The following is an 11,286-nucleotide window of genomic DNA, read 5'->3' as shown; positions in this document are numbered from 1 at the left end:
AACATATATAAAAATAATGCTTACATGCTCCATGAGGCATATCTTATCATAATGATTTAGATGTATATTTTTATGGTGCATTTAACAAAACCAAATCTGTACATATTTCTTAGAAAACACGTCAAATTTAAATCTGAAAAGTTCTGCTGGTATCATGTGACTATATGTAGTCCGCTCACAATCAAACTTGTCCGCGAACTTTTCTAAAAACCCTCGTATAGTGAAAATGCATTAATTCTGTTGCGTTTTTTAAAACTGTCCCGCTTATAAATTATATTTACTGAACTTGGGTTTTATATATAACCCGGGATGTTGTGAAACGCAACTTGTGGGTCTCCCAAATCTGTATATTGGTACCAAAGAAAACTCAAAGTCAAGATTCAAATAAAATATAGATATTTCAGTTTATTAAACGAGGATAGTCCCAAGACTCTGGGAGTGTAAATATAACATAAATGAATTCCCAACTTGATGGGATTAAAATACAAATATTACAAATTGCCAAAACCCTTAATAAATATAGCTCTAAATCCCACTTAACCGTGCGGGAGTCCCGTTCCTATACAATCTTTCCCCTGTAGCCTATATACTTAAATATAATAAATTGATTAATAAAATTAGATTATTCCATCAGCTCAGCATTTACCCAACGGGATATTTCCTCGGTCATTTCCAATGTATGGCTGTTGTCCAGAAGTGGACTTGACCGTCTGCTCTGCCGTGGCAGATCCAACCAACTGCCGTGCAAACAGCTGAGCTCGTTATTTAAGGCATCGGGCTCGGCCGTTATGACGTCATACTGCATGCTATACAAACCCGCCGTTATGGGGAAAGCAGTAAACAAGATGGGAGAACTGAAACACGTGAATAACGGCGTTTTGACGATATGTATTATCGAAAGGCAATAGAGGGAGTTGTGATTGAGGAATTCATGAAACGAAAGGGTTTAAATGATGCATGGAAATATTAATAAGACCAAATGAATCGTCGAGGAAACTCGGGATAATTTCTCGCCGATAATTTCGACATTGATTGGTAATTGTGAACAAAGAACACATGAATAATAAAATATCTTAGTACACAGCGAATGATCATCATACGATGTATTAAACGGAAATTCACTTCTTGATATGGTGTATATGGACCTTTATTGCAACAGGGAATGTGTATTGGGATGTGAGAAATAAATTTCGTAACAATTCTTTGAAAATCTTCTACTCTGCTCCCGGCTATTAAGCCCATAAACATAATTATGATGAGGAAGAATACCTGTTTTAAAATTGTGTATTTCGTCGCCCCTGGGTTAGAGGTTCTTGTGCTAGGGTGGGGCTCTAATGATTATATCGAGAAAATGCAATAATTCTTCAAAAATCTTTCATCTTTGCTACTGGCTATTGGACAGATGCACTAAATACATGTACATAGTTATGATGAGAAAGAATGCCCTTCCAAAATTGTGAAATTCATGGCCCCTTGGTCGGGGTTCTTGTGTTATTGTTGGGTTCTAATGATTATATAATGAAAATGCATTTATTCATTTTTTTAAATCTTCTCCTTTAATCCTGAATATAAAGCAGATGAACTATAAGTACATAGTTATGATTATGAAGAGTGACTCCTACAAAATTGTGAAGTTCATGGCCCCTGTGCTTGGGGTTTTGGTGTTAGGTAGGGGCCGTAAATGATTGCAGTATTTCTTTGAAAATCTCCTCCTATGTTCCTGTATATTAATTCGATGAATTAAGTACATGTACGTAGTTATAATGTAGAAAGTTCCAAAATTACTAATTTCATGGCCCCCTGGTAAGGGGTTTTGGTGTTCGAATAGGGCTCTTATGATTATGTATGGTTGTGAAATTTCAACCGATTATTATATCCTCGCAAAAGAAATTTGGGGGACGGTATATTGGAATCTACTAATAGGAACGAAAAACTACTTATTATACATTGTAGACCTACTACTGTGGTGCTGTTCTTCACTTTCAAATAACTAGGTCAATGACCTACTTTTTATTCTTGTGACTTTTGAATGTTTATTGAAAAATTTGTCAAATATGTCCGCCTTTCCAATATTTTATTTATTTTGGAATTAGTAGAAATAATAAAACATTTTTTCGGATGGAAAGCGATAAAATACGAATAGCTTTACTAATACATATTTCAAAGAATCATTTTTAGCTCATATTTTCAATTAAAGTTAGTCCGAATTTCCTCTATCAATTTTAGAAATTCTACCCATTTTTGATTCGAGTTTTACAAAAACTGACTAATAGGAGCTATAAATCATCGACTGCCTATTAATATTTTTATTTTCTGTATTTTTTTTACCTTAACATTATATAAGGTCAATGATCAAATTCTCGTGATATTCTATCTGGAATTGATTTTAAGTATTTCAAAGATTTTTCCCATCGCTTGCCAGCCAGTTATATAAAATAATACACGATATAATACAATAATAAAATATGTAAAATGGTATGAAAAAATACGTAGAAACTTAACTTTTACAATTACATTGCTCGAGAAAGTTTTTAAGAGAAACTAAGAAAAAAAATATATAATTAGTCCGAATTTCCTCTGTTTCGATTGTTATCTACCTTTACCATAGCATATCTTCCTCAAATAAACAAAACAAAGGATATTTGTTTTCTTAGCAGGGGTATCATTTGTGAGCTTGAAAAGCGAGACGAATGCATTGCACCATGCCGGGGATCGTTAAAGAGACAGTATGGCGCATCTTATCAAAAAACCGACTTGAAAACATTTTCCGATCGGGTTCGGTATTTTTGTCCTACTAATGAATGTATGAACTTTCAGTAAATTACAAAGTTCTCCATGAAATAAATCTAAATATTTCTTTAAAATCAATAATTACGTATAACCTATACATAATTACATCGCAACGTGTTACGAGGTTCAGCCTTCTATACTAATACGCATGCGTATTTACTGTAAACAAAACACATGCAGGTCTCGCGAAGATTCTCCTGGACATGTTTGTTGATAAAAATATGTCATTTCTACTTCTCCCAGGTAATAATTGTTCAAAGTTTTTAAAATAACCACAATTATTATTTTGTAAGCATGTATTTTGTGTGTTTATCATAGAAGTTGCTACAACCTAAATTCATTACCTAAATTCATTTTTGGGAGTTGATTTTGATCAACTCTCCTATGCAGTCCCTCTGGCAAACCTAAACTGAAACTGTTTGGACCTAAGCACAAATCATCACCACTGACAAGTCTTAGTTCTTGAATATAATACAAAAATTCGATGTAATGTATACTGAAGCATTGTTTTTCAAGGAAACTTATCTATAAACACTTTGAAAATAGTAAGATTTTATATAATACGAACAATTTAGATATTTATGTAGTCTCATGTATTCCTACGCCTAGATCTTGTAGTTTTCAGCACCTGCCAATTACATGTACTGGCAATCAGGATAGAATTAAACCGCTGAAAAAAAAATTGTCAAGACATCCCCAAAGCAGAAAAGGACACTAAAATCCAACCTTAAAGAGGATTCGACAGTTTTTGTAATTCCAATTATTTCTGTTTTTTAGGTCAATACGATGATTTAGTTACCCGAGAAATACAAGCACTATGAGGGTAGCTAAGTCATCGTATTGATCGAAAAAACTGCAATAATTGTTTTATTATATGATTCAGCGACGATTTGATACAGACATATCAAAATGAGTGTTTTAGTTTGAAGCCATAGCTGAACAAATTGAGAAACGACTTTTATTGGACGACCTTTTTAAGCCAATAACAAGAAAATCAAATGTTATATTGACCTTGTAGGTGAATATAACGTTCTGTTATTTCTAGATTGTTATTTATTTGCTTCGAAAAAATATCCTATAAAAGAAAATTTAAAAGGCAACCGCACATAGCCATTCTTTTCGTGAAATGCTATGGATGGGACGTTACTTTCATCTACACATGCAAACACTAGTTGGCCCTCCTTTGTTAATTTTTTCGCCAGTGTTCTCGAGACAATGCTTCCAAGTTTGTTCCTCCGATATTCGGGCTCTACATGCAGCATCCCAAGGCCTCCGTACTCCTGCTGCATTTCCCACGCCACGGGCCGTCCATCATCTGTTTCGATGCAAACTGTCGGAAAATTAGAAATGGTGTATCTAAACCATTTTTCTACACTCGCTATCTTATCCATTTCCTCCGAGTGCGGCCATGCTTTGATTACAGCGTCTAAGTGACGTTCAGTTAACTCTGTTTCTCTGAATACATCTGGCATCGCTCTAACAAATGCAAAAACCATGAATTTTCAAAATATGCAACAGTCATTTAAATAAGTACTGAATGTTCGTGTCATTTAATGATCATGTTACACTACCTAAAGAGGAGATCTCTGTATAAGGATGTAGGAAAGTATTCTAATTTTGAGAGGGCTGGAGAGACGTGAGGGTTTGGTTTTTTTTTTTGCCGTTTTTACCTATTTTACACGACAAACTCAGTGTGAAAATGTGGCATAAACATTTTTCCGATATTTGGATTTTTCTTTACGAAATGATAAGCTTTGGCCAAAATATCATGTTTAAGAGTTTAAAGACGGATCTGGTGGGTAATTTATTGACCACTCAGCCTCCTGCAGCTAAAATATTTGGAGTTTTCCTATTCTACACAATAGTTTATAGCCTAAAAATCATATTTTTAAGAAGAAGGTAGCTCTAATGGGTGAATCGTTGACTACCCAGCCTTCATTATAAACATGTATTCCGACACTTTATTAATATTAATGAATTTCAATTTTTTTCTTTGATTTGTAAATCAAGAAATCTCTTTGCGAATTCTTTACACGGTGAATAAGTAATATTTAATAATTGAACATGCAAAGATCCAAGATAAGATCTTAAATAAATGTTAAATGTCATACCCGGAGGATCATACAATGCGTATTTGCATTGGAACGATATTTCAACGTCTTTCTCAAATTTTGGCAGAGTGTCATGTATTGATCTGCAAATGACCATCGCCTTTGAGCAAAAGTAATGTGTCTTGTTATATTTATCTTGACATTTCATTTTATTTTATAAAGTCTACTGTATTTCTAATTTTCTTTTACAAAGGGAGACAACACATATTGTGCAATCATATTTAAACCTTTGGACCGAAGTTAATTTCTTTACCGTTTCCTGAAATATATGAACGCTGAAGGCGTTTGTAAGAATGTCAGGCGTCGAAAAATTATTTTATGAAGAAACATCGATTTCATATCTCCTAATTTCCCATCATGGTAAAATACTAAATTCATACTCTATGATTAAAATAGCCTTGATGAATTTAGTATCTATTGTATGCAAATTCCGTACATGTTTAAGCACGACAATAGGTGAGTAGCGCGGATCTAGAACTATAGAAACTGCTATTGTTGAGTCTATCAAAATTTTCATCACTGTGTAAAAAATGAATTCTTACAGAGGTACAATGTTTTCAGCAGGTAGTGCATACACAAAGTTATTGCTGTGGTCTTTCCGGAAGGGACAGGTATTTGCTGACTTGTACTGCCCAATTAGGGCATCGATGACGTCAGTGGAACAACCTAAAACACCAAAATTCTATTCTGTCTACAGCAGGGTACATATAGAGTGTGTAAGTATTAATGTTATGATCTTTCTGAAATCAAAAAAAAATTATGTCATGAATATATTCTTAGAAAAACGTTTTTATCATTTTCTTTACCGACGAAATAAACAGGAGGAGACAACCCTTTCGAGGCGGTCTGAATCAAAGTGTCCAGATTTGATGCAAAGTCTGGTCCTCTGCAGAATCCCGCTGCAAATGGCACAGTACCTCTCATCTGGAATGGTTTTATATATATATATATATATATATATATATATATATATATATATATATATATATATATATATATATATATATAAAGAGAGAGAGAGAGAGAGAGAGAGAGACACACACACACACACACACACACACACAGAGTGAATATTTGAGTTTTAATATACTCTTGGATTTGATGGAAAAGTTGATTGAATACATTTCAAACTGTCTTTTAACAGAAAATGCTTTGATACAAAGAAATGAGTATCTATCGTAATAGTTGTTGGTAAAGATTAAACAAGAACAAATAAATTTAAGTGTTATACACTATATAGATTAATTTAAACATTAAAATGTTTTTCATTAGTGTTTGATACAGGTATGAAGGTCGCAGAAATATATTTTGTACATTATTTGCGCTATTAGGTCATCCGACGGTAGCCTTTTTAATAATTATTTACCTACAAACCGCTTACTTTTTGGCCTACACACCTGTCTATCGACGATAACAAGGACAGAGAAGTCCGGCCAACTGTCCACCAACACTATCTTCTCTGTCAGCAGGTGCTTCCTCCTCATCAACCGGAAATGAACTAGTCCCTTTAATAGAACACAATGTTAATAATAATCTCTCATTGAAAAACCCTTGCACCACATTGCTCAACGATAAAATATTTCTATATTCAACTATATCACAAACAGCTTAACGTTTTGCGTTATCAGTTCAATAAATACCAAAAGGTATATATAAATTCATTTTTTTCTTGCAAAGTTATATACATTCAAACTTTGTGACAAGAAACAACGCAAAAGAAATGTTTTTTAGATCAGAATTTTTAACTATTCTGAGAGGAAAAATCGTTTTGTGAATGCTTTGTACGAATCTCAGAGGGTTGTAGTTTACGAAGGAAAAAAAATAAGGAATGCCTTCAGTTTCTGTATTTAGTATTTTCTTTAATTTCTCAATAAAATAATATTTAATCGACCAAATGTGTCGGAATTAATTTTTTCATTATTTAAAATGGAAAGTAAAAAAATTGAATTACAAAAGCCCATGGCCGGATATGAAAGACGAATAGGGCCACATGAACTGAGATCTTTTCTCGTTATTAGGACATCTTTTCTTATAATAACGAGATAATTAACCCATAATGAGATCTTTTCTCGTAATAACGAGATAATTTACTCTTAATAACGAGATAATTAACTGGATTTAACGAGATCTGTTCTCGTTATTTCGATACCTTAATTTTCTCAAAATAACGAGATACTTAACTCGTAATAACGAGATCTTTTCTTAAAATAACGAGATAAATTACTCGATTTAACGAGATCTTTTCTCGTAATTACGAGATAAAGATATTTTTATGTGACCCTATTCGTCTTTCAAATGATAGCGTATTTTAACTTTAAATTTGATGATTAAACATACGAGTTTCCTTAACTCGGAAGTAAAGCAAAAAACAAACCTACTAGAATAGACAGTGGCAGTTCTTTCTCTAGCTTCTGATCAAGGTCATCATACTCTTCAGGGAGAACTTCACGGACAGCCATAGTGTTGTTCGAGTCAATTGCAAGATGAGGTTAATTTTATTCGATACTTGTACTCTAAATCACGACCCGCCTGTTAAAATTACATGTATGGCACGCAATAGATGCATAAAATTGTTAAAAACTCATTGGAGTTCTTTAAAAATCTGGCATCCTAACATTTGTGTTTTTCAACCAAACTTACAATGAAGCGCATTGAAGTGGTAAAAATGTTCGTTTGAATGGAATGTTCTAAACTTTGTATCGAACGTCAATAGTTATATAAGACACGCCTATTTCTTTTGAAACGAGGAAAACAGTATTCGTCACAATGCTTTCGGAACCGCCCCTCTTCTAAACAACACAAGCAGGAATTTCACGCACCTACATTGTACACACACATTCACACACACACTTTCTTTCTTACCAAATATTTACATTTTCTAGTGTCTTTAATTTGCCTGTGATAACACTATGTATCGATTTTATACTATGTAACCTGTAACTTCAAATAACGCCAAAATGATGCTCTTGCAGGGTTTGCTTATTTATGGATTGAATTTAATATTTCTTAGTTTTATACAATATAAAATGGTTTGGGTCAGTTTATGATTTATAAACCGCAAAGCGGTTGATAAAAAAAGCGTAAACCGTTCCAAACCATTTTATTTCGTATAAAACTAATAAATATTGAATTTATTCCTTACAATTTCATTTTTCTGCTATCAATTGTTGATAAAAACAGTCATTTGATCTATAAAATGACATCCAATTTTACAAAATTCAAACGTTACGTCAGGTGGATTTATACGTTTTTGACGTTAGTCTTACTATGACTTAGGCAACATCTTTATACGATATAAATTAATTTTTTTAACCCATCAAAAAGCGTGTTACAACCAGAATTAAATTATTTATATTTAAAGAATTAATCGTACGGTGGCTTAAAATTATATAAATATAAATGATAAGGAATCATTCTTTGAATATTATGAGGTGATAATTTCGGTCGGGGCGTCATTTAATCTATCAGAAAGCCCTTCGGGTTTTATTGTCTTTGATCACGCCCCGACCAAAATTATCAACTCATAATACTAAATTAAAAGAAAGATTCCTTATTCCTTAACTATATGTTCAGAAATAGTGATTTTGTTCAAAATATAGATTCAAGAATATTTCTGGTAACAAATTTATTTGTGTTTAGAACTTTCTTTTTCATGTATTGCAATAAAGAAAAGTTTTATTAACAACATATAAACAACGTTTCAATTTTTCGCTTTAGAGTTTTCTCTTTTTAAGGGGTAGGTTACGTTCTTCTTCATCTTCCTCTGAATTTGTCGCTGTGCTTGTAGCATGGGGGAACTGAGGACGTGCGCAGGGCATGGCAAACAAATACGGTGGAAACTTTGGGATACATGTTGTGTCCACATTTCCGGGATCCAAGGGCACAATATTAATAAGATTTTCTGGCATCGAATGACAAACATTTAAATGAGTCTCGACAATGGCAAGATCAGGATGTATGGCACACATTCGCAAGGACCGGAGACCGCACATTCCTACTGGATAATATTTATCAACGTTTACTTAGTGTTCACTAAGTGAGGCATCCCTCCTCACAGTACTTCATGATAATTCTCAGAACACTGTCCTCATGCAGTTTTTTTACAAATTTCTTCCAAGAGAGACTCACTTGCTGGAAGAGTTTCTATGATGCTGTCCACATACGCTTGTACCGCTTTCTGCAACTCCTCGTCTTCTCTTGCAATTTCTCGCTGCGGTGATCTAGAGAGAGCATCAGCTGTGTACAGTGATTTACCAGGGACATGGCATATATCATACTCATATCTCATGAGTCGCATGCGGAAACGTTGAACTTTAGGTGGTAGATCACAAATAGCTTTTGATCCTAATAGTGCTATGAGAGGTTTGTGGTCTGTCTCTATGAATCAAGAAATCTGAGAATTGTTCATATGCCCATGTTACTGCCAGTGCTTCTTTCTCTCCTTGCGCATATCGTTGTTCTGTTTGGCTCATAGATCTTGACGCATATGCAATTGGCTTCCAATGGTCAGTACTGTCGTCTGTCACTTGTAAAAGTACGGCTCCAAGACCATATGACGATTGCATCTGCAGACACCTTTGTTGGTGCTTTTGGGTCATACAGGGCTAACACTGTCTTATTACTCAATTCATCTTTAATTTTGCTGAAAGCTTGCTCCTGTGGATGTCCCCATGTAAACTCATTGTCCATGTGTAACAAGTCCCGCAATGGTTTGCTGTGCTCTGCCAAGTTAGCAGTGAACCTTCCGAGCTGATTCACCATCCCCAAGAAGTGTCGAACTTTGGTCACATTTTGTGGTGCCTCATAATTCTTAACTGCTGACACTTTCGTTGGATCTGGTTGTATCCCATTTTTGTCTATTAAATGCCCAACAAATGTGATTTGGTCCTTCGAGAACTCGCACTTTTCACTGTTAAGTGTAATGCCTGTCTTTGATAGCTTTCTCAACACATTTTCTAGCCTGTTGTCATGTTCCTCTTGGGAGGCTCCAAACACGAGAACATCGTACATCTGACATAACACTCCCTCAAAACCAAATAAGATCATCTGCATCCTTTTTTGGAAATACTCTGGGGCTGATAATATACCGAAAGGTAATCTGTTGAAGCATTATCGTCCGAAAGGTGTTATAAATGTTATTAAGAGTCTAGATGCTGGAGCTAGAGGTATTTGCCAAAATCCGCTGTTCGCGTTTAGCTTGGAAAAAACTTTGGCTCCTGTGAGTCTGTTGAGGGTTTCCTCTTGCTAGGTAGTTGAAAGTTCTCCCTTCTTACCCATTTTAAACTCATGAGTTTTCCATTCTGTGCAGCTCCGCTTTGACTATCTCTTTCAGGTAAGGTAAAACCACCCTCCTTGGTGTTGTGACTGCGTAAGATCTCGCGTCCTCTTTAAGCTTTATCTCGTACTCCCCCTGAAGTTTCCCAAGTCCTGTAAAGAGTGAGGGAAATTTCTGCTTGTAATCAGAGTGCAGCTGCAGACTTGCAATATACTTGACAACATTAAGTTTCTCAATAGCTGGTCTACCAAGAAGTGGTTTGTTGAGGCCTCGAATAACATATATGTCCTGATACGATTTGCGGTTTTCCAGAGAAAATTCACAGTGAAACTTTCCAATCACATTCAAAGTGTTTCTACCCGGGCCTTTCAGAATTTTCTGTGAAGATTGTAGATTTTTCACGTTCAATGTCTTGAATATTTGCTCGGGTACTTCTGTGACATCAGCACCGGTGTCAATTTTGAATTCAACTGAATGTCCGTTAACTTTGATTGTCGTCAACCATGGTTTGCAGCCACCAGAACTTGCACTTCCATGTATTGCCTCCAAGAATTCTTGTGAATAACCACAGCTTGTGAATAACCACATCTTTGACATGATGATGATGCATCTTTGTTATTATGTCCACCAAATGGTTTTGCAGACACTTTCTTGCCAGGTTTTCTAGATTGAGCATTTTTGAAATGTTTCTTTCGTACTGTTGGTTTCTTGGAATTGCTTACAGCATCTACACTTGATGTTTTTCCTGAGAAAGAGCTAAGTTCATTGTGCACAATAGCTTGTTGTTTATGAACAGCTTCTTTCTGACGTGCTTGATTAACGGCTTCTTCGAGTTTGAGTTACAGGGACACATCATATCTTGGGATATGCGTTAGTAAATTTTTTTCACCAACAAGATATTGAGGTGGGGATATCTCTCTGGAGACAAATTCAAGTATAATCTCTAGGTTGGATGCAAACCCAGGTCCTTTACAGAAGCATACAGATACCAACCAAGTCTCACTTCTCTACCAATAAATATGATAAATTTTTCGTACATATTTCTGTGTGCAATTGAATAAGTGATAGAAAAAATGTCCATCAGATACGATGGTTAATTAAAAAAAAAAT

The 11,286-nt window shown here is 34.8% G+C and overlaps 1 protein-coding gene across 1 annotated transcript; it reads right to left on the bottom strand.

Annotated features, from left to right (window-relative positions):
- Positions 1–3,734: 3,734 nt before the first annotated feature.
- On the bottom strand, positions 3,735–7,468 carry LOC136269460 (glycine N-acyltransferase-like). Its single transcript, XM_034467444.2, has 5 exons — positions 7,280–7,468; positions 6,299–6,406; positions 5,708–5,825; positions 5,444–5,567; positions 3,735–4,266 (listed from the first exon to the last, which is right to left on the bottom strand). Exons 1-5 carry the CDS (start codon positions 7,358–7,360, stop codon positions 3,840–3,842), a joined length of 858 nt encoding a protein of 285 aa, XP_034323335.2. The 5' UTR covers positions 7,361–7,468; the 3' UTR covers positions 3,735–3,839.
- Between the last annotated feature and the right edge of the window lie 3,818 nt (positions 7,469–11,286).

The sequence above is a fragment of the Magallana gigas genome, chromosome 6, assembly GCF_963853765.1.
Source record: "Magallana gigas chromosome 6, xbMagGiga1.1, whole genome shotgun sequence".
NCBI classification, from domain to species: domain Eukaryota; kingdom Metazoa; phylum Mollusca; class Bivalvia; order Ostreida; family Ostreidae; genus Magallana; species Magallana gigas.
Note: the sequence above shows the minus strand (reverse complement) of the source record. Positions and strands in the feature narration are given on the sequence as shown.

Excerpts from the sequence above, each read along its gene's own strand:
- LOC136269460 (XM_034467444.2), bottom strand. The coding sequence starts at position 7,360 with ATGGCTGTCCGTGAAGTTCTCCCTGAAGAGTATGATGACCTTGATCAG. Across the intron at positions 5,826-6,298 it reads TTGTTATCGTCGATAGACAG|ATGAGAGGTACTGTGCCATT; the intron begins GTGTGTAGGCCA and ends AAACCATTCCAG. Across the intron at positions 4,267-5,443 it reads GCTGAAAACATTGTACCTCT|AGCGATGCCAGATGTATTCA; the intron begins GTAAGAATTCAT and ends TGCATTTGTTAG.